The sequence below is a fragment of the Diceros bicornis genome, chromosome 6, assembly GCF_020826845.1.
Source record: "Diceros bicornis minor isolate mBicDic1 chromosome 6, mDicBic1.mat.cur, whole genome shotgun sequence".
Classification (NCBI taxonomy): domain Eukaryota; kingdom Metazoa; phylum Chordata; class Mammalia; order Perissodactyla; family Rhinocerotidae; genus Diceros; species Diceros bicornis.
In genome coordinates, this window is record NC_080745.1 from 58,240,848 (window position 1) to 58,267,769 (window position 26,922).

Below are 26,922 nucleotides of genomic sequence, written 5' to 3' on the forward strand. Positions count from 1 at the left end.
AAATGCTTAAGTGAGAAAAAGTAAAAAAAGAGGAAACAATTATAGAGTGCAAGAGCTAAATAGGACCACAGAGATCACCTAATTTAAATCATCATTGCCAAATGAGAAACAATTTTCCTCATGTCACCTGGGCTGGTGACAGTAGAGTTAGGATTCAAATGCAAGTCAAATGACCTACTCATTTGATTATATGACACTGCTTACCTTTATGAGAAGCAAGAAAAAGATTCATTCATTTAACAAATATGTATTACATGTTTACTACCATGCTAGGCTCTTCTCTAGGTACTGGGAATAAAGGAGCAAATCAGGCAAAGTCCCTGACCTCAGAGTTTATAGTCTACTTGGAGGAGAGAAATAATCAATTTAAATATGATACAACAGGTGGTGATAGTGCTATGAAGAAAAATTAGGCAGGGTAAGGGGAATAGGAGTGCCAAGTGGTGGTGGCAGGACAGGAAGATTGCTAGTTTATGTAAGATGGTGAACCAGGGCCTCTCTGATAAGCTTACATCTGGGCCCAGAACTGAAGGAAGCAAAGGAGCAAGCCCGTGGGATATCTGGGCAGGGCAGACAACTTTCCAGGCTGTGGAAACAGCTAGTGCAAAGGACCTGAGGCAGATGCCTGGTTGGCTTGTTTGGCAGCAAATTAAAAGTTTCACTCTATCTGTAGCACAGTAAATATAATTAATGTACTGATAGCAAAGCCAACAATTTTATCAAAGCTGATAATGAAGCAAAAATAGGGGTGAAATACTTAGTCACTTAGAGAATTAAAATCAAAGAAAAAATTCTATAGCTCTACAAACATTCTCCACCTGGAAAATCTAAATGAATGCTCTGTCACTGAATTTTTTTAAGTATTATACATGATGACAGACTTCCTTCTTTAGGCAAACAGCAGCTCAGAAACTTAATGGCACAACTCACAGAAGCAAAATCATCAAAATGAAAGTGAGTCTGTGAAAGGGCTTAGTCCCACAGGCACCTATGTACCTTTCTCAGGTGGAAGTGAAAAGCCAGAAAAAGCCAAGTCTGGGAGCTCAAAGCCACATGGCTCAAGCTCAGAACGCAATTCCAAAAAGTATCCTGAAATGCTGCACCCACAGCAGCTGTGCTGGCAAACTGGAGAGGGTCCCAAACTTTTTTTTGGTGAGGAAGATTGGCCCTAATCTAACATCTGTTGCCAATCTTCCTCTTTTTGCTTGAGGAAGACTGTCCCTGAGCTAACATCTGTGCCAATCTTCGTCTATTTTGTATGAGGGACGCTGACACAACATGGCTTGATGAGCAGTGTGTAGGTCCGTGCCCAGGGTCTGAACCTGTGAATACTGGACCACTGAAGCAGAGTGCACGAACCCAACCACTACGCCACCAGGCCGGCCCCTAAACTAACTTTTAAAAGAGAACACGATTTAACTAGAATGCTTAAATTCTGGTTCATTTGTTAATTTAAAAAATATTATTTTGTAATCAGGTGCTATATGCTTAAATATGGATCACAGAGTTTTAAAAACTGTAATTAAGTATGCATAATATAATCCTATTTCTGAACAGATTAAAAGAATATACACGCACAGAAAATTTCTGTAAGAATGTACAAGAAACCCAACAGTGTCTACCTCTAGGAAGACCAGAACACAGAGAGAGGGGCTGGTGGGAAGCAGACAGTTTTAATTCTAAGAACTGTGCTGGGCAGTTTAGAGAATGCAAAAATGTCAAATGGTCTCTCAAAAGGTATTGTGAGTAAATTCATAATAATAGAGGCCAAACGGGAAGTGGTGACAAGATGCTTAGAGTGTTAAAAATATAACTCTGAACAATCAAAAAGTAAAACCACCTTTGTAATCCTCTCTACCAACAATAAGCCATAACCGGACAGCCCATGTTTGGTGTAAAAAATAAATAGTTTCGGCACAGCTCTAGATTTGACTCTCGTGCTATAAAACACAATGTTTATATCCCTACAATCTCTATACTTGTTGGTGAAATATTAACTTTCTATTTAGAGATTCTTTTTCCCTTTTCCAAAACCCATCTAGCTTTAATTTCATGTCAAGCCAATTGAATAAAAATTAGTGAAAAAGCTGGCCATCATATTGGACATTATTACACAATGACAGGTTTATTTCATAAACTCATACATTGAATTTTAGAAATATAAAATTATAAAGTGTAAATTCACAAAGTAAAACTTGAACTGGGTGATATACTTTACCACACAAACAAACAAAAGGAGACAGAGATGAACTGAAGATTTATATTGAGAAATCATTGCAACACTACTATTATTCACAAATTTTTACTAAACATCTTATTCCTTTTTATTAAATCACCTTTAAGTAACCAAACCAGGAATGGAGAAAGTGATATCTAAGGGCTCCAGACAATTAAAAGGCTGCAAGAGACCCAAGATCATTCAGTAATTACTACCTCTTCTTCTGGGCAAGTTGTAGGAATACAAAACCAAAACAACAAAAAACGCCCCAAACTATTCAATCTTTCTTCAGTGAAACTTCTGGGTGAGTCTATAGGCTCCCCAGATTCCACAATCCTGAAGGATAGGAAGGTCCTCCTAATAGCTAACATAAATCATTTCATTTAAAGGGTGTACTCATCAATGAGAAGGAAGAATTAACAACCTTGGTTCTTACAATAGCTCTGAACAGCAGCAGCCTTCCCTTATCTAGACTAAATAATTCTAATTCCTTTTATTTCTAGACATGGGTCCTCAAGGAGGCAAAGAAAACTTTTAGAGATGTAACTGTTGATTTTTACAAGAAACTTTATAGCTGGATTCATTTTACATACCTGAAAAATTCAAAGTTGAGACAAGCCTTGGGTAAGAAAAACTTATCATCCTGTTTGAACCAGAGTTTGCTCATAGCTGTATCCTGTGATGGAGAAACAATCTGGTTAGGGAAATATGGGCACATTTGGCAAAAAAGTTTAATCAAACCACTCTTCAAGAGGAATAGGGCAGAGGCGATAGTTGAGAGTTTTGTTCTAGAGAAGCTGCCGTCTCACGGCCTTGAAGCATACTCAGAGGGTCAGGCGCATCCTCAGGTGGGAAGCTGAAGACAGAAGACTGCTGATTCCAGTAGCAGAGATAAATCACCCTTCTGTCTTCCCTGGCTTAGGGAGATGGGGGCACAGAGGAGGAAGAGACACTATCTTCCATAGACTTGTGGTTACAGTTCAGACTTATTATTTTTTTTTCTGCAAAGAAAATAATTCCCTAGATTCTACATTGTTTATAGTAGTTGTATTTGTTTGCTTTAACATTTATAGCCTTCTAATATTTTTTATAGTTAGTCTCTCTGCAACTTTTGCCACCTTACGATGTGAGCCCCCAAAATCAACGTAGTACCAAATGCACGTAATAGGTCTGTACAGAGTCCCTTCCATGTAATAGGTCTGTCCCCTAAACTTAAATCGTTGACCCTAACATGTTACCTTAATAAGAGAAGGGTATGGTGCTGCTTCTTTTTCTAATGATAAAATCTCAAAATTCGTAGGAATAAATTCATTCTTTGTTGGAAGTTTAAATTTCCCATTCAGGTCAGCATCTTGCCATTTCTGGATGAATAATGAAAAACACACACACAAAAGAAATCAGAGTTTGATTCAAGAGTTTAAAATAGTCACTTTGCTTAATATGCAAGAAAATATTAAGGGGATAACTGTCACATAGCATTCTTATCCATCATATATAAAGAGGCAACTCCCAAGATCTATTGATGACTTTTCATGAAACTTGAGTTGGAGTCTCTAATACTAATCAAGGTTTTATATTTATCTATCTTTCCTCTTTCATATCTCCAACATGACCAGCTGAGGTTAAGGAACAATCTGAGACTGCAGAACACTGAGAGGCCAGCCAGTAGATCAGCTTTTGTCAAAATTTAGCAAGATGGATATTTTGCTAAAGATGGACACACTAAACAGCTCCAGTGAGCTCCTTCTGTGCTGTGACTATGTCAGAGAAGTATCAGTAATGATTTTCTTTCTTAAACTATGTGTTCTTTTTTCTGTACTGTCATAACACAGGTACATTTAAGAAATGTCCATTACTTGAGTTTAACCAGAATCTAGTCAGAACAAGGCTTTCTGGTGTCTTCCCATGAATAAAGGGCAAATCTCAAAGCTACACAGCCAATGAGAACCAAAAAAGAAAAAGCACTAGATAAGGAGATAAGACTCATAAACAAAATCTTGACTACTGATGAATGGGGTAACATACTACCCAAACATACTGGTTTTGAAACAAATCCTAATTCCCCTACGTTGACAAAAAGAGCCATGATACATTATGAGGCATAATATACAGCACCTCCTAAAGTGAGGACAGTATGAATCCCAGAGACTGCTCCCCACCTGTGTTCACAGCAAGATCGTGAGCTCTCTGGAACCCTTGCATCTGTCTTTCATGCTCTCTACTTCCATCTCTCCTGCCTGTCTTGGTGCCTTTGCTCCTCTGTGTACTTCGGACTTCAGTGGTCTTTGCATGAGGACGGGAGTCTGCTTTACAGCCCCGCTGGTCTGACAGAACACGAGAAGGTGGCCACAATGCCATTGCCTCATGCATAAACCTAAGCTTCAGCTCTCTACTCCTTGTTCACTCCTCTCAGGAAGACACAGATAGCACTGGGCCATCACTCTCCACACTCAGGGCCGTGCGTTGGCTGATCTAGGGAGTTCATGTTCTTGTGTGTCCCTCACACATTAGGCTTATTCACAGAGGACTTAACCCTACCTTAATGACTTCGTCTGGTATAGCTTCTTGTTTGTACTGGGTTCCATACCACTCTTCTGTGCGATCAGTTTTTCCTTCAAAAGATTTTGAAACTACTGCAACCCTAGAGATAGATGGAAAAAACAAACCAAAAAACCTATAAACTCATGTCATATACATCAATTTATAGAACCTGACTCATGAAAATGTAAATAATATCCAAGAATGAGTTGGGCCTCTAAGACACAGTAAATCCTGTAAGTTAGCCAAAACAGGCAATGGACATACAAAGGTTTCTGATCACAGCCTCTGTTATCCTTTATAGCCCTCATTTTTAGTGTGAAAGAGTTCTTGCAAGAAATATTCTTGTGGGTATGCTATCGACTAAAGTTTTGTTTTTTTTTTTTTTTTGTGAGCAAGATCAGCCCTGAGCTAACATCCATGCTAATCCTTGTCTTTTTGTTGAGGAAGACCGGCTCTGAGCTAACATCTATTACCAATCCTCCTCCTTTTTTTCCCCCAAAGCCCCAGTAGATAGTTCTATGTCATAGGTGCACATCCTTCTAGTTGCTGTATGTGGGACACAGTCTCAGCATAGCCAGAGAAGTGGTGCGTCAGTGCACACCCGGGATCCGAACCCGGGCCACCAGTAGCAGAGCGCGTGCACTTAACCACTAAGCCACGGGGCCAGCCCCTCGACTAAAGTTTTAAAAGAAGAGTAGCTAGGGAAAAAGTGGAACAAGGTCAGTTGAAAAAATAGTCCTTAAAAAAGCAAAACGAGGGCCGGCCCCGTGGCTTAGCGGTTAAGTGCGTGCGCTCCGCTGCTGGCGGCCCGGGTTCGGATCCCGGGCACGCACCGACGCACCGCTTCCCCGGCCATACTGAGGCCGCGTCCCACATACACCAACTAGAAGGCTGTGCAACTATGACATACAGCTGTCTACTGGGGCTTTGGGGGGGGAAAAAAAAAAAGCAAAACGAAGTACTCCCTCCTAGGAAAAGCTCAGACTCAGGGTTAACATGAATGGCTAAGAAAACGTGTTGGCTCATACAAACATCCAAAACCAAAACCACACTTTTATTATTACTTGCTAAGTTTGTGCTCTGTTTTTTTCCTGCCAGAGACTACCATCAACGTCCATTGGCCTTCCTGCTGCCAGAGGAGAAGGGGAGAAGACCAAGAAGTGCCTATCTTCTGGTTTATTGAAAGCTTTCTTTGATGGGATAGTAGAAACAGCCCAAAAGAGAAGTCAGAGGGAAACAAAGTTCAGGGAGGGAAGGTAGAGGTAAAATGATGTCAAAAGATAAGTGAACAAAAGATTACGAGTAGAGGAGCAAAAGAAGCTCTGTACCAATGAAACTCCTGTCCCTGTGGAGGAGCGTCAGAGACATTTCTGCCTCTGCTGCCTTTTAATTATCAAAGTTGGAATCATTACACTCCCATCAGCAGACTCAACCCCATAGGCTGGGACCAATTCTATTTTGAATCTTGTGGATAGAGGAGTTCTAAGCCAACAGCTTGGATGGCTTGCCAAAAAGTCAGTCCTGTTTTATGGTTTCACTTCTCCTAATTCAAATAACTAGGTCCATGTCTGTTCCTCCTTATTCTCACCTGTCCTCTCAGAGGTTTGGTTATAGCCTCTGAACTTTGGCCTCACAGTTGAAAGCCCAGTACTTGTAATAAAAACTTCCCTCTACCCAATACCCATCCATTTTCAGAATCCTAATCCCTGTGTTCCAAACACCCGCCCCTTGTTGGACCTCCTCAACTTCAATGCCTGACTGCCTGAACCACTATTTCCTATTCATTCAAGACAAAACACTCCACCTGGCAAACTAGACTTGGTCTTATCACCTTTAGGGTAGATATCATAAGCAATCTACCTCACCTATCAGTATGACTGACTAATCTTCCAGCTGAAGGTGCTCCTGATCTGGCCTAGCTGCCACTGACCACTACCAGTTCTAGAAAACTTGCTAAATAAGAATATGTACTACAGAAACATAGAGAGGACTCATAGGATTTAACAAGTGAAAGAGTTGTTATCATGTCCAGAAGAAGTGATGCATGTTGGCAGTTTGAGAATCCCTTTTGAGAAGTATGTGTAGAGTGTGTACAGAACTCACATGGCCACCTGAAGGGTTTGTGATGTTTCTTAAGGTCACTCAATCAATACATGACAGAGCCTGCTAAGACTCAGCCCCAGAAATTGCTTCCACTCCTGTTAATTTCTCAAAGAACGAATGGGTTGATTCTCAAGGGGACCACTGAAAAATGTGTTAGGAAGTGGAATAACCTGGTAGAGAGGTGGTATTCCCATTTTCTCTTCCATGAGACACTTGATTTTGGAAAAGTTTGTTACATAGATGGCTTTGGTTTCCCTGAATGACAGCCCATGCATCAGAATAATGGGCAAGGGACTGATTACAACTTGTGAAGACTGAAGCATTCATTTGGCAGTGGGCTTGCCCTTTGAAACAAGAAAATTTTAAACTCAATTCTGAGAGAGAAAGTGAAAAAGCTGAGGGAAAGCTGCCAAATGTTTTGGAGGATGACTATATGACAGAAAGAAGCAGACACTGGAAGCTGTCCAGTAATGCTCAGGTTAAAAAAGGGGAGGGAGAAGGGAGATTTGTCAGGTACAGTCTTAAGGGATTTAGATAGCTATAGACCAAAGTAATGTGCATGGGTAACATTTGAAATGTTATCATAAGGAAGTAAATATGAAGTAGATAAACATAGTTCCTCAAACCAGGAATATTAAATTGGCATAACGAAAAGAGATACTTTTGCAGACCAAGAGTTAGTACACCATTGAGGAATTCTAAACTGAAATATACAATGGAAGAGTATTATTGAAAAATAAAGTGTAAAAGGTAGAGAAGGGGAATAACAGTAGAGACAAGGTAAACACACGTCAAACCTATATAGAAATCTATGAACCAGAGTGTGGAAGCACAAGAGCACTTGAATTAGGAAAAAAAAAAGAAAAGAGAAGGCACGATATTAGAAGAACACCACAGACAGCTACGGTATATTTAACCGCTGACAGTTGAGAGAAACTGGCACAGACGTTATAGCCTCTTAGACGATCTGCTGGAAACCTAATTATGCTAAAAAATAGTCTTGATAAGTTTTTTCTTTTTATTTATTTATTTATTTTTTCCCCCAAAGCCCCAGTAGATAGTTGTATGTCATAGCTGCACATCCTTCTAGTTGCTGTATGTGGGACGTAGCTTCAGCATGGCTGGAGAAGCGGTGCGTCGGTGCGCGACAGGGATCCGAACCCAGGCCGCCAGTAGCTGAGCGCGAGCACTTAACCGCTAAGCCACGGGGCCGGCCCGTTTTTTCTTAAATGTGTACGTGTGTATGTGTGTATGTGGCAATGCTATTCTTTACTTTAATTCTGTCCACAAAGAATTGGCTGCTGAGGGCCGGCCCCGTGGCTTAGTGGTTAAGTGCGCGCACTCCGCTACTGGCGGCCCAGGTTCGGATCCCGGGTGCGCACCGAGGCACCACTTCTCCGGCCATGCTGAGGTGGCGTCCCACATACAGCAACTAGAAGGATATGCAACTATCACATACAACTATCTAATGGGGCTTTGGGGAAAAAAAGGAGGAGGATTGGCAACAGATGTTAGCTCAGAGCCGGTCTTCCTCAGCAAAAAGAGGAGGATTAGCATGGATGTTAGCTCAGGGGTGATCTTCCTCACCAAAAAAAAAAAAAAAAAAAAAAGAATTGGCTGCTGATATGGTACTGACATGATCCTAAGAAATGACAAAAAAGGACCTTTTTTTTTCATACTGAAACTTATAACAGTGAGAAATGGAAACCGTGGGCCAGGGTGAATGCTGACTGTTGACTTCAAGTCAGCAATTTAGAAACGCTCAGAGGGAATGAATAGCTGTTGGAGCTGGATAGGACTCATTCAGAAACAGTAAGTATCCTGACTATAGACATTAAAAGGCAACATGGTTCCCAAGAAATCAATTCTTATGAGACTTTTGCAAAGAATCCCTCAGAGAGAAAAGGGGGAAGACGCCCAAGAATGAGCAGAGGCTTCACAGGTAATTGTGATGAATTAAAACAGAATTAGTAGAAAGGGCACAGACTCGGCATCAGAAACTTGGATTCTGGTCAATACTATGACTCACTTTCTTTGAGATCGTGCCAAAATCACAGTTAAGATCTAAATTAGGCAAGTCTCTGGGCTTTAGTTTCATTAGTTTTTAAATAGGGATTCAAGCTAGATGAACTCTATCTTTCCACTAGTAGAATTCTACAACATCATGATATTAAATCTTATTTTTAAAAGATAGACACAAAAGAAGAAAAAAGGTGCAAAAAAAATCTGGTGAGACTCAAAATAAAGCTTAAAGAACAGTGACAGGAAGGTTAAAGTGCTGAAGAATTTGAGGTTCATGAAAAATGCTGAAAAACATTTTCTAAAATGTTTCTTTTTTTTTTTTTTTTTGTGAGGGATCAGCCCTGAGCTAACATCCATGCTAATCCTCCTCTTTTTGCTGAGGAAGACCAGCTCTGAGCTAACATCTATTGCCAATCCTCCTCCTTTTTTTTCCCCAAAGCCCAGGTACATAGCTATATGTCATAGTTGCACATCCTTCCAGTTGCTGTATGTGGGACGCGGCCTCAGCATGGTCAGAGAAGCGGTGTGTCAATGCGCGCCCGGGATCCGAACCCGGGCCGCCAGCAGCGGACCATGCGCACTTCACCGCTAAGCCACGGGGCCGGCCCCTAAAATATTTCTTAAAGTAAGAAGGAATCAAGAAAGGTTAGGCTAACAGCTTAGAGTATTCAATCAACTTTTTTTTTGGTAAGGAAGGTTGGCACTGAGCTAACATCTGTGCCAATCTTCCTCCATTTTGTATATGGGATGCCACCACCGCACGGCTTGATGAGAACCCTGGGCCACCAAAGTGGAGCATGCGAACTCAACCACTATGCCACCGGGCTGGCCTCACAATAAACTTTTACTGAGTCCTTACTAGCCTGAATTCTGGGAAAGATAAAACACAGTTCCTACCTGGAAAGAACTCAGAATCCAATAGGACACATAACCCAGAGCAAAATGTGATATGCTGATCTCATGTCAGCAGATGACAGGACTACTGATCTCTTATTTACACTGTCTTTGAAAGAATCATGGGTCTTTAAACGGCAAAGGTGGATCAAACAACGGAAAAAAGGAATTGAAGCCCAGGATGGAGGAGTGAGCCAGCCAAGTGATTCAAATGAACTCACATCTCCAACAAAGATGAGTAACATTCTCTGATGCTTAGGCAACTAACACATCCCAGTAGGATCACTGCCTATCACCTTTTAGAAATACTGGAGGACAGAAGAGGTAGAATACCGGAGAAGGGCAAATGCTCTGATTTTCAGAAAGGGAAAGGAGTGTAGCCTAAAAACCATGAACCAGTGGATTAGGCATTGACCCCTGATGAAATTCTATAGTCGACTGTCACACTGTCAAACATTTAGACAAGAAGACAGTTATCACTAGGACCTGCATGGATTCACCAAGAATCACTCCTCCCAAATGAATGGATTTATTTATGACTTAAGTAAGGCATGTGGCAAGGACTCTACAGCTGTATTTGTAAGTTTAATATGGTGAAATGGGTACCAAATGATAGGCTTGAAGGAGGTGGGTGATGCTGATGATGGAGCATTAACAAGTAAATCAAGTCTCAACATTCAAAGGAACTTTCTAACAATTAGGACTGGCAAAAATGGAACTGGCTACCTTGGTATTTAATAAGTTCCCCATCCTTGGAGGAATTTAAGCTGAGGTTGGTAACTACTTGTTGGAGATACTGCAGAAGAGATATGTACCTGACAGAGGTTGGATTAAATGACCTTTAAGGTTCCTTTCATTCTGGAGGATTTTCCCATTTATTTTCCTACCTGGTTGCATGTTAAACTTGTCTCAGTGGGTATAAACAAAGTATTCTTACCCTTGAGCAACCCCAGTCTGGCCTGACAGCTGGCACTATTATCACAGGCTGTTCTGCAATGTATCACTGACCTGCTGCAGTTACAATTATAACAGCCACAGAGACCAATCCTATAGAGAAAAAGTGCTTTTTCTTTTAAGGTGAGGGTAGAGAGAAAAAGAAGTTCTCTAATTGCATAAGATATCAAATTTAGAAAAAGACAATTTAAACAAAAGTAAAATGCATGCTCCTGGAAATTCACTCCTACGAAGTGTTGCTGGGTCAAATTACTGGCAGCAAGGGCAGCAAGAATTATACGAACATAATTTAAATCATGATTTTTCTTACAAAAAAAGCATATCCTCATTATATGATATAATCTTAAATAGCATTACCTTGTATTTGTACACTTTTCAACTTTGCTAATCATTTTGCATCAGATTTGAGATAAAATATTATCGCCATTTTGCAGATGGGCAACTTTCAACAAAATAATAAATGAAAGCCAGTGTGCATGACATTATTTAAAGTTAACTTTTCACATGTCCCCTTTGCAGGATGATGAACTCTGAGGTTTCACATTAGTTACTCAATACATTGGCTGAAGAAAAATGTGATCCATCCAAGATCTCATGACTAGTTAGTGACAAAACCACACATAACTAGTTACTGGAAGGACTTAATAATTGTCTAGTGAGTTCTATTATTAAGTTTAAAGCTCTTTCTCCTTGTGTTGATAGGTAGTTTTGTTTTCAGAAGGTACGTAATAAAATTCAGCAGGACTTAGGTTGATTTTTTTCCAGAATATATAAGCTACATTGAGGAAAATACAAATATTTAGACTGTTTTACTTGCCTAAAATGATTTAGTGTGTGTTCTGAGTATTTTTCTCCCACATATCTTAATCATGTAAGCAAATGCATAAATCGTCTTATGAACAGAAGTTTTTAATCTTGATGAAGTATAATTTATCAATGTTTTTTCTTTAATGGTTACCGCTTTTTATGTTCTAAAAAATCTTTGCCTGTCTCAAGGTTTTAAAGATATTTTCCTATGTTTTCTTCTACAAGTTTTATAGTTTTAGCTTTTATACTTCGGTCTATCATCTATCTCAAATTAATTTTTGTGAATGGTATTAGGTAAAGGTCAAGTTTCATCTTTTCCCATATGGATATGCAGTTAGCAGAAGAGCATCATTTGTTGGAAAGACTTTCCTTTCCTAATTTAATTATGTTGGTGCCTTTGTCACAAAAATCAATTAACCAAGGATGAATGGACAAAGAAAATGTGGTATATACACACAATGGAATATTATTCAGCATTGAAAAGTAAGGAAATTCTGTGACATGCTACAACATAGATGAACCTTAAGGATATTATGTTACATGAAATAAAGAATGTATGAGTTCACTTATATTCGGTATCTTGTAGTCAAATTCACAGAAACAGAAAGTAGAACGGTGGTTACCAAGAGATGGTATGAGGGGGAAAAGAGGAGTTGTTTAATGGGTATAGTTTCAGTTTTGCAAGATGAAAAGTTCTGGAGATCTGTTTCACAACCATACAAATACACCTAACACTACTGAATTGTACACTTAAAAATGGTTAAGATGGGGGCTGGCCTGGTGGCGTAGTGGTTAAGTTCACGTGCTCTGCTTCGGCAGCCTGGGGTTTGCGGGTTTGGATCCCAGGCAAAGCCCTACGCACTGCTTCTCAAGCCATGCTGTGGCAGGTATCCCACATATGAAAAAAACAGAGAAGATGGGCACAGATGTTAGCGCAGGGCCAATCTTCCTCAGCAAAAAGAGGAGGACTGGCAACAGACGTTAGCTCAGGGCCAACCTTCCTCACCAAAAAAAAAAAAAAAAAAAAGGTTAAGATGCTAGGTTTTATGTGTTTTTTACCACACAAAAAAAAAATCAATTGACCATATATGTGTGGGCTTATTTCTGGACTCTCTGTTCTATTCTACTGATTTCTTTGTCTATCCTTATGCCAATACTACAATGTCTTAATTACTGTAGCTTTATAGTAAGTCCTCAAATCTGGTAGTTTAAGTCCTCCAACTTTTGTTTTTTGTGCAAGAGTGTTCTGGCTAGTCTAGGTCGTTTGTACACCCATACAAATTTTGGAATCAGCCTACCAATTTCTAAAAGGAAAAAAAGCCTACTAGGATTTTGATTGTGATTATACTGAGTCTGTGAATCAGATTGGAAAGAACCGACATCTTAATAATATTGAGTTTCTTATGAACAAATCTATGAACAAAATCTTTAATTTCTCTTGGCACTGTTTATTAGTTTTTTGTCTAGAGGTCTTTTTATCCTTGGTTAAATTCATTCCTAAGTATTTTATGTTTTTGTTGCTATTATAAACAATTTTTAAAAATTTTTAAATTTGAAATAATTATAAATTCATAGGAAGTTGCAAAAATAGTACAGTGAGGTCCTGTGTACTCTTCATCCAGTTTCTCTCAAAGTTACATCCTACGTAATTATCGTACAATATCAAAACTAGGAAATTGGCATTGGTACAATGTGTGTGTATAGTCCTATGTCATTTTATCACAAGTATAGATTTGTGTGGCCACCAATAATATTTCTTTTAATTTAATCTTCCCTTGTTTGTTGCTAGTTTATGTCTGGAAAAGTTCAAACAATGATAACTAAGAAAAAGACTTTGATAGAATAGTTCTATCAAGAGAATTTTTTCCCTCAAAAAGTTCTACCAGATTGTTGATTTTATTCATAAAATGACTGCTCCAAAAAACGTATTACCTCAACTGCCAAGTTCCCAGGAGAATTGTGGAAATATGTGCTTGACAGAGGAGAAAAATAAAAAAAGCAAAACACATGCTAGTCAAGTATATTCCTTCTATTATTTGACTTTGGAAAATACAGATGAAATTCAATTTTAAGGCAGAAATACCATGTGGCAGCTCATAGGCTCTTTAGGACTGACCCCCCTCTAACAGGAATATCTTTGTTACTGTAAGAGTTCCTCCAACTTTTGATCTGCTGGTTAACCACTGGTCAGTCAGAAGCATTCTGGGACTGCAATCCTTACTTCCACTTAAAAAAAAATGGGGGGGCCTCACTTGCTTATAAAACCAGACAGGGGAGCTGATACCTTGGGCATTTGAGTTAGAATGAAGCAAGGTTAAGACGACCTATTATCATAGTTTATTCATGATAATGAAATTATGATAATGTAAAAAAAAAGTCTTCATGTTTTAGAGACATTGCCTCAAAATATTTCAGAGTGGAGGGAGGATAAATGAAGAGGGGTGAGTAAAGATAAAAGACTGGCCATGCACTGACTGTTGAAGTTTGGAATTGGTTCATTATACTATCTTCTCTACTTTTGTAATCATGCTTGACAAACAGTTTAAAAGCATTTTATTCACAATTTCAAATTTTCAGATTCTAATCATTACTGAAAATTTAGTATGTAACAGTAAAATGTGTAGAGTGACTCACCGGACATTTTCTGGTCTGAGTTTATCGAGAACCATCTCTATTAAATCACGTCTAAATTCTTCCAGTAAATATTCAGCTGTGAGCACTTCTTCTAGGGGATAATACTTTTTAAAAGGAAAATAAATAAATAAATAAAATGTGCAAGGCTACCATAGAGTCTAACTTATTATAGCAAACAGAGCTCTAACACATAAATCCATTATTTTACACCTCCCTCTGCCCTTCAATTATATTTTACTGCACTGGAAAAATTTCTGAATCTTTCCTCTTTCCTCCATACTTTAAGCAGTTTCATATTGTGGGATGATTTTGCAGTTAATCCCCAAATACACTTACATTAGAGAGAGCAAAATCACATTTTTTCAGGGAAAAATGTGAGTAATATTTCTGGCTAAAAACTGAGTACTTGTTAATAAAGAAAATTTGATGGTTAAATGCTGACACCTATAGGATTCTTCATATAAAGTAAACACATTTTTACAAAGAGAATTTCTTCTCAAATTTCTATGAATAAAATCAGACAAGCAATTAGCAATTTGTTGTGGAGAAAAAATTGTGAAGAAAAAAATGGCTTATATTTTCGGCTAGTGAAGAAAAATAGTAGAAGATGCTCTTTAGTAAGAGCAACTTCCAATGCACTGAGACAGACTGATTCATTCAACAAGTATTTAATGAACACCTACTCTGTGCCAGGCACCGTTCTAGATGCTGCTGTTAATACAATGATAGATAAGACAGATGACATCCTTGCTCTCTAAGGAGCTTATATCCTAACCGAGAGGGAGGTGGACAATAAACAAACAAATACTGTCATTATAGTGATAGGCGCAATGAAGAAAATGAAAAGGAGGCAGAGGCATGACTGGGAGGTCAGGGAAAGTCTCTGTGAGGAAGAGACATCTGAGTGGAAACCCAAATGATAAGAAGAATCTGACCATGCAAAGACCAAAGAGTGTTCCAGGTAGAGAAAACAGCAAATGTGGAGACCCTGAGAGGGAGGAAGAAACTTAATGCTTGAAGATTAGGCAGACAGCCAGTACAGTTAGAGTGGAATGGGAATGTGAGAAGTGGGTTGGAGAGTGGTATGGAATATGGTCAGAGAAATATGAAAGATAGGCTGGGGTCAGATCACCTTGTAGGCCAAGGTAAAATTTCGGATTTTATTTCAACTCTGATGGGAAACCACTGAAGGATTTGACACAGAGGAGTGAAACAATCTGATTTTGGTTTTCAAAAGATTGCTGAAGCTGGAAGAATAAACTATAGTCGGGGACAAGAAGGAAAACAGGGAACCCAGGTAAGAGACTATGATGGTAGTCCAGGCAAGAAATGATGGTAGCTCATAGTAGGGTGGTAGCAATGGAAATGGAGAAAAGTGGATGATCTATAGCTTTCACGTAAGTAGCACTTGACACATTGTAGAATTGAAAAATATTTAAAGTCAGTAAGCAAAATGCCCATGTAATGAAAAATATTACAGATGATAATTTTTAGGATGATGAAAATTAAGATTTTAAGCACACCTTGACATCAAAGTTTGTCTGGTTGCTACGAAGTCTAAAATTTTATACTGCAATTTTTATCATTTGTGTAGTACTGAAAATAATATATGCAAGATCACTGAAATACTTTATACATCAAAGTATACAGTAAAATAACAACAAACTTACATGCAATATTCCTGCAATCTTAGAAGTATAGCCCCGTGGCCTCTCTTTATCTTTAAACCTAAAAGCAACAGCATTCAAGTCCTAAAATGGAAAGTTAATCCAATTAGACATAAATCATCTATTATTTAGAAATACTTTTTTTTTAGTGTTTGGTTTGGACTATAGACTTTCTACTCCACATTTAACTATCAAACTTTCTGAAAAAATGGCTATGCTTGATTTAGAAAGGTACAGAATATGAATGAAAATAACAAATATAGAATATAATTCTATAGCCTAAATTGTTGAAACTATTAGTCAAAGAATTAGGAAAACTGTGGAGGAACCTTGTGAGACCCAACAATTGCATAGATGATGACTTTGTTGACCCATTCAGAGAACTGCACCCAAATTAGAAGTTATTGTCCTAAGTTTCGCAAGCAGAAATTATACCTTTAAACATTTATCTAGGGCCGGCCCCGTGGCTTAGCGGTTAAGTGCGCGTGCTCCGCTACTGGCGGCCCAGGTTCAGATCCCGGGCGCGCACCGACGCACCGCTTCTCCAGCCATGCTGAGGCCGCGTCCCCCATACAGCAACTAGAAGGATGTGCAACTATCACATACAACTATCTACTGGGGCTTTGGGGAAAAAAAAAAAGAAAAAAAGGAGGAGGATTGGCAATAGATGTTAGCCCAGAGCCGGTCTTCCTCAGCAAAAAGAGGATCTTTTTGTGATCTTCCTCACAAAAAATAAATAAATAAATAAAAACTTAAAAAAAAAAAAAAAACAACAACTTTTATCTAGGTAAAGAGGATGTCTCTCATCCTAAAATACATTTCAGAATACTGATAGGCCTTAAATAAAAGGTACATATTTTTAAAAACCCTTTACAAGAAGCCTTTAAAATTTTAGAAGACAAATACGTTTTGTTTTATGCAAAAAAAACAGAGCCAGGCTTTGCCATACATATAATAATAAAATCACTTTTAAGACTACAATCATATATAAAACAATTCACTATTTCTTTGAGAGTTTGCTACAAATTTTTATCACCAGATCTGAAAATGACAGAGCTCATGCAGCTTCAGGTAGAGAGTAAAGTAAGCCCTGAGAGATACAAGCTCAAGAAACTGCTGGCTTTCTTCTGAGGAATAGAAAAGCAATCTGATTTCTTCCCTTTTCCCTCCTAAAAAAGGCTACATGATGCCTTAACCCTTAATTGTGCCCTACGTAGCCAATCAGACTAGTATAACTAACCCTTCACTAAAAGTAGTATGCATCACAAAATTTTAGAGTTTAGATTAGGTTGTTTCACTGGGCCTTAAATTTAAATTAATTCACATATATTTGATTTTTGAAATATTTCCTTAAGAAAAATTTTGATGAAACAAAAGTACCTTGCACTCTTGGAAAACCCATTCTTGAGGTCCTTCTGCACGTAACTTCTGAATGTATTGAAACATGTGCAAGATTATATCTTCAACATGTACTGGAAAAAAGGGGCACACTTAAAAATCATTCAGTCCTCGATTCCTTCAAAGCTCACTCTTAAGGTAAAGTCAGGTAAGTAGAAGAGGGTCCCTCTTAGAAATGGAGTTCTCATCTCCCTGAGACTGGTTTTAGGGTCCCACACACATGGCCCTCCAGGCTCTGGGACATGTGACAGAATGGGCTTTGGGGAGTAAATGAGCAAACAGAAAGCCAAGTACGCATTTTACAAGTGCAACATAATGATCAGTTGTTAAGGAGAGAAAATCATCCATGAAATGAAGGCCAAGTTACACATGAAAAATATAACAAATAAGTTGTATGAATTAAACTGTTTATAGCTTTACAACATAAAACAGATCCACAGCATATAGAAGTTAAGGTCAATACTTACATAATCCTTCCTCAGTCAAGTCCACATTAATGATAAAAAACATAAAACCTCGGGCTCCTTCCTTCTGCCCACCAACAAGAGTATTTACCCAGCCTGTAACATTCAAAGGAAATCAACATGATTGCATGTGTGGCTTCTTTTAAGACAAGGAATTTAAAAAAATTCATACCATATGTTCCCAAGAGATTAGAATGGACCTCTTACAGAAAAGACCAAAAAAATCAGTTCAGAAAAGCAGTTTTAGACACTAAAGACGATTCAAGGGATTTTTTGGGTTGGGAACTTTCCTCAGGACTCCACAAATCAGTTCCCAAATCAAAAGTAGACTCCTGTGCTTAAGTATTATGTAAAAGCAGAGTCTGAGTTGAGAGGAACCTTGGAGATCATCTATTGACTAGATCCTAGCACACTCTCTTGTTTGATGGGTAAGAACAGGCAAATAAATAATGTGCACTGACATTTCACAGAGATGGTAAAGAATATCCAACATAAGCTTTTACTTTTTAACCTCAATCTAAAACATGCACCATAATATCTTTTGAAATATCTAAACTTCACTGGTCAATACTGAAGGGTAAAGCAAATTATGAAAAAAAAAAAACCCCAAAGCAAAAAAAAAAAAAACCACACTAACAACCACCACTTCACTCTCCCATAAACCCTGAGCATCTGAAAATGTTCCTTCACAGGAAAATATTTAGGAGAAAATTGAGAGCCAGAGTAAGAAGATATGGTGAGGTACTACACTCAGAAGCTGGTGCCCAAAAGACTTACCTTTTGATTTAAGTTCTGATAACAGACTCCCAGGACCTTCATGCCCAATGAGATGACCAAGATAATGACCAGGATTTGATCTGTAGTATTTCTGAAGGTCAGGTATGGGAAATGTCACATAAAGATTCCTAATGTCCTTAATGGGTACTATTTTGTAAAGTTGCTGGGGAAAAAAAACAAACAAATCACAAAAGATTAGCTATATACAACTCCTACTGAATAAAATATTTACAAACTATGAAGAATACTGATTTTCATGGAAGAATCCCAAATTCAAGAGAGAATCAATTGCCAGAGAAAATCATACTGACCATAAAGAAATAAATGACCCAGGCTCTTTCTTAGTGGAATATCATTACGGTTGGTAGGCAGTCCATGTTTGGTCCCCCAGACCATGCAGCTAAATACTTTTGGATGCTTGCCTTCTGGCACTGGATAAAATAGCTTCTACAGTCTGCCAAGACTATAGCTACCAAAACTACTTTTAGCATGCAAAGTCAGAACATATTGATATCTTTTTGGTGATACATGCTCTAATAAATGTGAAATTAATTTGATTTGATTATCCAAATATTAAAAACTATATAAATGACGAAACCTCCAAAAATTTTTCATCTACTTTTTGATAAACTAGGCATCTATTATGTCCATAAATTAAAAAAGAAAAAATATTGGAAATACATGCACTTACTTTAAGATGTTCCTCTTGGAAAGGGTGTTCAGGAAATTCTGGCAATGGGACATTTTTGTTCTCTACTTCAGAAAATAACTTTACCACCAGATTAGTCAGGTCGTCTAAAGATTCTACAAGAAAACAGACAATGAAAACAAAACTTAAACTAATTATAACATATGATGGGTAGTATTTAAAACCTTAGGATCATACATACATATATAAAATCACCATGTTGTATACCTTAAACTTACACAATGCTAGTTTCAATTATATCTCAGTAAAGCTGGAAAAAAATCCCTCAGGATGTCCTGAAAAATCTCAGGACTATTAAATGGAAAACTCAGAATTTTTTTGAAACACCATCTGATAAAGTTGAAGCATTCAGTTAAATCCTACCGTGCCTATATAACTTCCGAAGCTATACAATATTGATGATTATACCTCACACGTCTGCCTCTTTACAGCTTAAAAAGCTGTTTCACAAATATCTTGCAATAAATTTAAAACAAATATTAGAAACAATAATAGAATAATTAGTGGCATTTGGAAACTGATTATTTTATCTACGATTCTCAACAGGCACATACTAAACCACTAGCTGACAGATTATAACGTTCACTTTATAAATAGACACAGTCTAAACCCATAGTTAAAAGTCAAATATTAGAGTTTGTAAGTGATTGGTTTTGTGTAGGAGAACAGTATAAAATGGTGAAAAGAATCCTAGGTAGGAGCATTAGGGGACTTCAATCCTAACCACAGCTTCACCAACCAACCATGTCAACAGACTGCTTGGACAAATTGGTTAACCACTCCAGGTTCTGAAAAACAAGGAAGTTGGGTAGGATGATCATAAGTCTCTTCCAAGGTCTAACATTATATGATTGTGTATCATGTGCTAAACTCACTCAAAGATTTGTAATTGTTATAAAATTATTTGGCCACTTAAGTAAAGTTCTTCTATGTTATTACCTACTTATATTCTTTCATAAAGAGTTCTACTTGTAAAAGTTTATAAAGCTATATATGTAAGATGTTTACTGCAGTACCATTATAATAACAACAAAAAACAGAAATGACCTAAACATCTATCAATGTGTGGATATTATGAAGTGTCTGTACATTGGAATTTTATGTGGTCATTACTGAGGGAGAGGTCTGTATGTGCTGATACGAAAATATCTCAAAGCCACATTAAGTGAAAACTGCAGCAGGTGCAAAACAAGGCCATGTAGTATAATCTCATTTAATTTTTAAAGAGACATACACATATGTAAGCATATTAACAGAAGTCTACTTTTGAAAGTATAATAAGAAATGATTTAAGGTGACTATCTTTGAGAAGAGGGCATAGTGGTCATAGAATGAGATGAGGAAGAAGAACTTGATTTCCATTTTATACCTTTCCGTGTGGGATAAATATTTTTCCGTGTATATATATTACTATTATGCTAAAAAGTAAAAAATGAAAAAACATTACCTTTTTATAAACAAGATAACCACTCACCTTGATTCTGTCTCCTCAAAAATAGGTTATTTATAAATGGTATAAACATTCATCACTTGTTACTGTCAGGAAGCATTTGGATCAAATAAGAAATTTCCCTTGATATTCTATGACCCATTTTGAACTTTTCCATGAACTCTCTAGCGAGCATTTAATCACTATTTGAGAATTGCCTTTATATAGTATGAAATTCTCTTTTAGGACTATGAATGTGGGCATTTGCACTTTATTTATAAAACGTACGTATTTTTACCTCAATTTTTTTGACTTGAGGTACGTATGAAGGACCCCAAAATGTCCAGCCAAATAAACAGCAGACCAGTGGCCGTTTGCTACATGACAAGTCAACTCAGGAATGGAGTGGGTATATTTAGAGCAAGAATGTCAGCAACATCTTTATGTCTCTGACATAAAGTGACATAGATGGGACATGTGACTTGAAACAAGCTGGGCAGTCAACAAAGGTTTGTCAACCTGAAGTGCTGATGAGAGCAAGGCCCTTTAAAGCAAGGTTCTACCAGATGTGCCTTTCCTTTCAAATATTTGTACCCTAATAGCATAAATTAACAATGTAGCTTTTTAAAAGGTAAGGCAGCTGTACAATAATGCACAGTCTGTCTCCACCACTAAGCTGTGAGCTACCTGAGACTAGGGAACTGAGTTCCATTCATCTCTACATCATCAGGACTTGGCAATCTCAATGCCTGTACTCGACAGTTACCATTTGCCAAGTGTCCAGGTAATTACTGTTGCCACAACTAGAGGGATGGCCCTGTTGGAGAACAGAGAAAAACTTTTTTTTCCCTTTGTGACAGAGATCCTTCCACATGGTTACTCCTCCGCCTAGAATAAGGAGAAGATTATCCATTAATCCTCCAAGAGATCCTGTTCCTCCTCACACCACTGCACCGTGAGGACGCCTCTCCCTGACCCCTCACCAAGTCCACTGAGCTTAGCACAGGAGGTCAGTCACACTGGGAGAGTGGTGTGTATGTGATCAGGGAACAGAAACATCTTGTTTCTTTTAATGCTTATTCTGTCACTTCCACTAAACCGAGAACACTGAGGGCAGGGCTTATGTCTGATTCATTTGTTGTCATTATTACTTGCACAATAAGTGCTTATTGAGATCATGTGTTTTATCTCAATACGGCATACACAAAAATACAGCTGAGGCACCTATTCCCAGGACTAGGCTCTAAATACCAGTGACATTTAACACTCTGGACCTACCCACCAGTAGAAAGCACATAGGATTACAGAGTATGCTTTTTTTTATTAGTCTCACTCCTTGGACCTATTTTATACCCTGGTTCCTATTACCAAGTTAAAAGATATTTAGTTGTTTATTTTCTAACTACAAAAGTAACATTTGCCAATAGCAGAAAACAGGAAAACAAAAGCAAAAAGAAGAAAACAAAAGTCATCCATAATCCCATGATTATGAGATGCTAAAAGTAGCTATCATGCATGGAGTATTTGCTCTGTGCCATGCAATATGTTAAATACTTTTTCTGCATTATCTTGATTAAACGCCACAAGTATGAGGTACCACCTCCATTTTACAAATGCAAAAACTGAAGTTCAGAGAACTGAAGTAACTTTGTTATTAGCTCACAGCCACACAACTAAGTAGGTGGTATATTTGTTTTTTTTTTTTATAATTTTATTTATTTATTTATTTTTTCCCCCAAAGCCTCAGTAGATAGTTGTATGTCATAGTTGCACGTCCTTCTAGTTGCTGTATGTGGGACGTGGAGAAGCAGTGGCCGGAGAAGCGGTACGTCGGTGCGCGCCCGGGATCCGAACCCGGGCCGCCAGCAGCGGAGTGCGCGCACTCAACCGCCAAGCCACGGGGCCAGCCCCAGGTGGTATATTTGGAATTCAAACCCAAGCTGTTGAACTCTAGAGCATGAGTTCTTAACTACTATACCATGTTATTAAATTTCTGGTATGTTTTTCTACTTTGTCTTATGTCTCCCATTTGTCTATTAATTTTTTATAAATCCCCAAATGGGATCATATAGCACATAGTGTTTTTATAGAGCACTTTTGTTTTCTATTTAATATATTAAGAATATTTTCCCATGTTATTAAAATGCTGTCATAAAATTGTTTATTCATTTGATATTTACTTACCAAGTGCCTATGATGTGCCAAGCACTAACCCAGGCACTGGGGACAAAGCAGTGAACAAAAAAGTTTTTATTCTCAAGTAACTCACTTTCTGGTACAGTAGACAACAATAAATAAATATTTAGTACTTCAGGTGGTAACAAATGTTATAGAGAAAAATAAAGCAGGTAGGAGGAAGAAAGTGGGAGAAGGGATGTTATTTTCTATAAGATACTCTATTATATAGCTATAACATCACTATTTAACCAATCTCCTATTAATGAACATTTAGATTATTTCTAACTTTTCACTAATAAATACTATACTGACAGAAACATCCTTGTATATCACCTGTTTAAACAACTCTGATTATCTCCCCCTTATTTTTTTTTTGTGAGGAAGATCAGCCCTGAGCTAACATCCATGCTAATCCTCCTCTTTTTGCTGAGGAAAACAGGCCCTGAGCTAACATCTATTGCCAATCCTCCTCCTTTTTTTTTTTTTTTTCTTTCCCCAAAGCCCCAGTAGATAGTTGTATGTCATAGTTGCACATCCTTCTAGTTGCTGTATGTGGGACGCGGCCTCAGCATGGCCAGAGAAGCGGTGCGTCGGTGCGCACCCAGGATCCGAACCCGGGCCGCCAGCAGCGGAGGGCGCGAACTTAACCGCTAAGCCACGGGGCCGGCCCTCTGATTATTTCCTTAGACTGCATTTCTAGAAGTAAAAATGTACTTTTTAAGGGTGATGCATCTTGTTAAATAGTCTTCCAGAAAGTGGGGAGCAGTTGTATAAATTATATACATCACCAACATAAAAGAGCACCTCTCCTCCATAATGGGTATTACTTAAAACCAAAAACAAAATTATGGTAATTTAATAGGGGGAAACAATGTATTATCATTAGCTAATTTGCATTTTAAAAATCAAACCTTTGTTGTTTATATTCCAAATAGTTTTCCCAGTTTATCATCATCTGCCTTTTAATTTTTTTTCCATTTTTTGAATTGTTGTAAGGTCAAAACTGTCAATCTTTTCCTTTATACTTCCTTTCCTTGCTTTTACATGCTTAGAGTACCTACTGTTAACTTATATTTTCCTTAGGTCTCCATTTAAAATCACCTAAGCTTCTTTTTAGAGCACAGTAAATTAAAAACAAAATTCTCCTCCATACATTCCCCAATAAGGAGATCATTTTCCAAAGCCTCTGAGCAGATAAAAGGCTATATCTTATATCCTTCTTCCAATACTCTGAAAAAGCCAAAATGGAAAACTCAGATTATCCAATTCTATGAAAAAATTTTAAGGATTCTTACCTCGACCTAAAACACAAATAGCCATTAAGTTGGATGAATAATAAGTAGAATGGAATTTCAGTAGCTCTTGTCTTACATCAATGCCTTCTTGGTTTGGTCTAGTCTCCAGAGTATATTTGTTACCTGAAAGAAAGGAAAAACATTTCTCAGAAAAAGGAAAATATGTGGACTTTAAAGTTTTGTAATTATTACTGACATTGCTATAAGTGTCAATAAGGTGAACTTAAAAAACAGAGTTCAAACTAACACACAAAATGAGTAGCCGAGTATGTCCGAATGCAAGCTGGATAAACAGGTCAGTACAGTACACACTAGTAACATTTTAAACTATAGAGTTTTCCCTTGGGAACTTAAAGTGCTTTATAAAAATTATACTTCTTAAAATCCCTATGAGATAGTAGGTATTATGAGCACTTATAATAAGACAAAATGAGATCCACATGGCCTCCATTCACACACACTTTAATTTTCAATTCCCTATGTGCTCCATAATTAATTGAACATAGTCACCAAGGGATCTTTTTGGAACTTGCCAAGTTACTTGTGGAAAGAAATGTACTATTCCTGGCTGAAGAATTACATTTGTGATGTGAATTCTCATGGATTTGATCTAGACTGGTAAAAATAGGATGCAATGCTATTTTTATAAGTCTCAAGTGATGAATATAGTGTACCACTATGAGATCTCTTATGAAATTTAATAACATTCAATTAGGAAAAAATATGCATGTCAAAAGCAAATAGTCAAACTCTCTAAGTATTACCTTTCTAATAAAGATCTTGCAATTTAGAGACTGGGAGATGGAATTTCAATGATTAGTATCTCTCCAAAAATGACAACTTGACTAGAAATATCCTAACATGCTAGTATAATAACTTTTATTATTGTTCCTGCTTACACTACTAAATGGGCTCCTGTCTTTTATCTGATGAAACTCTTCAGATGAAAGAACAAGAATATGACAGAACATATTCTTGATGAGGTTTTTTTCCCTTTGGGTTACTATACCTGCTCATGAACTAGCATTGGGAGAGTCGCTCTCACTAAACTGGATATCTAGAGAGAGGCACCAGATGGCGTTAGCCTTGTAGAGCTGTGTAGTACCCTGAGCCAAGATTCATGGCCCAGAACGCTTGAATCAACAGATCTAGTGGAGAGTATGTGCAAGAAAAAAACCTAGCAAGTACTCGTTAACCTTTTTCTAGTCACAAAGCAATCAAATGTACTCATATTCACAAGCAGTAGCCTGTCAGTCAAGTTTCCAGGTTCTTAATCAGTCCTCTGAGTTTCTCACTAAAGATCCAGTTCAATTCCAGATCTGCCCTACCCGGGGTCCTGAGACATCCCCTCACTCTATCTGATGGATTCAGGTCCTCTTAAAGGTATCCAGAGTCCCAATTCCTCAGGAAAAAAAAAAAAAAAGCTTTTTGCTGGGTAATGGTTTGAAGTTCTCTCACGTTAAAGTGAAACTTGAATACTGATGGTGCCTCCCTTTTCTACTAAATGAAGATTCTAAAAGCCTCAGTCCCAGAGGGTCTAGTCCTTAGCACTTCCTTAGTCATTTACACAGACAAGCTCAGATTCCTGCAATATGTGAACCAAGACCGACACACAGGGACACTCAAGTTCGGAGAAATTAAGTTTTATTTCAACAGACTATAAATGTGATAGTGTTAGACAGAAATCAGATTTTTAGTCTAAATGTGATCTGACTTGCCTATTCCCAATCTGGTCAATATCTGGTTAAAAAAAAAAATCTCAAAACTTATGAAGACTGAGATCATGGCCTCTATCTAGATTTTACAATTCTTTCAGGTTAACCAGCCGCAGTTCATTCTGCTTTGATTTTAATGTGCCTGAATACTTTACCATTCTAATCTCTACTCTTTATCTTTAGGTCCATTTTAAAACACAGAGATAAAGCAGGAACAGACCCCAAACACACTAAAACATGGATCACTGGCAAAATACTGACAACACTATATTAAAATGAGCCAAAGGACCACAATAGAATATTATACAGCAAAGAGACTGAATAATCCACTGTTTATAAGCAACAGTATGGATGAACTTCACAACTTTAAGGTTGAATGAGAGAAGCCAGACACAAAAGAGTATACACTGTATCATTTCATTTATATAAAGCATAAAAACAGTGTGTGGTGGTGGGTTGTAGTTAGTATTTGGGTGGTGAACATGATGTAATCTATGCAGAAATAGAAGTATAATGATGTATACCTGAAACTTATACAATGTTATAAACCAATGTTACTGCAATAAACAAAAAATTTAAAAAAAAAACAGTCAAAACTAATCTGGGCATAAGAAGTCAGAATAGAAGTCACCCTTGAGTGGGTGGATAGTGACTACAAAGGGCCACAAAGAGGACTAGTGAGGTGCTGGTAATGTTCTGTTTCTTGACTGGGTGCTCATTCTATGGTGTGCTCAGTTTTTGAAAATTCAGAGTCATACATAAATAATAGAAGTACATTCATTCATTCAGCTGATTCTTCAAATAGCAGCAAAAGTAAAAACAACAATGACAATTTATTAGAGCCACACACACTTTTCTATATATTTATTATACTTCAATAAAAAGTTTAAAGGAAAATGAGCCAAAGGAACCATTGTCAACAGCAACCTGGCTCACCTAAGGTACAAAAATCTAATGATACTGGATCTCGGGCCAAACCGTTAAACAGAGGCTCAATAACATTTGTTCTGAAAAGTGGCTTTTAGCCACAAATAGATACCATTTTATGACTCTATATTCATTTCTTCGCTGCCTAGATGTTTTCAGTCTTTCTAATATGTGATGACAGAAGGAAACT

At 37.7% G+C, this 26,922-nt stretch overlaps 1 protein-coding gene across 4 annotated transcripts in view; it reads right to left on the reverse strand.

Annotated features, from left to right (window-relative positions):
- Positions 1–26,922, reverse strand: part of IDE (insulin degrading enzyme) — a 108,496-nt gene that overhangs the window by 25,454 nt on the left and 56,120 nt on the right. For all 4 annotated transcript variants that reach the window (XM_058543536.1, XM_058543538.1, XM_058543535.1 and 1 more), the window contains 10 exons: positions 24,091–24,213; positions 19,171–19,283; positions 18,480–18,642; positions 17,706–17,798; positions 17,221–17,312; positions 15,844–15,924; positions 14,174–14,277; positions 4,757–4,859; positions 3,457–3,579; positions 2,812–2,894 (listed from right to left, as the gene is read on the reverse strand). In XM_058543536.1, the coding sequence (XP_058399519.1) occupies positions 2,812–2,894; positions 3,457–3,579; positions 4,757–4,859; positions 14,174–14,277; positions 15,844–15,924; positions 17,221–17,312; positions 17,706–17,798; positions 18,480–18,642; positions 19,171–19,283; positions 24,091–24,213 (1,078 nt within the window). The remainder of the gene's footprint in view (positions 1–2,811; positions 2,895–3,456; positions 3,580–4,756; positions 4,860–14,173; positions 14,278–15,843; positions 15,925–17,220; positions 17,313–17,705; positions 17,799–18,479; positions 18,643–19,170; positions 19,284–24,090; positions 24,214–26,922) is intronic.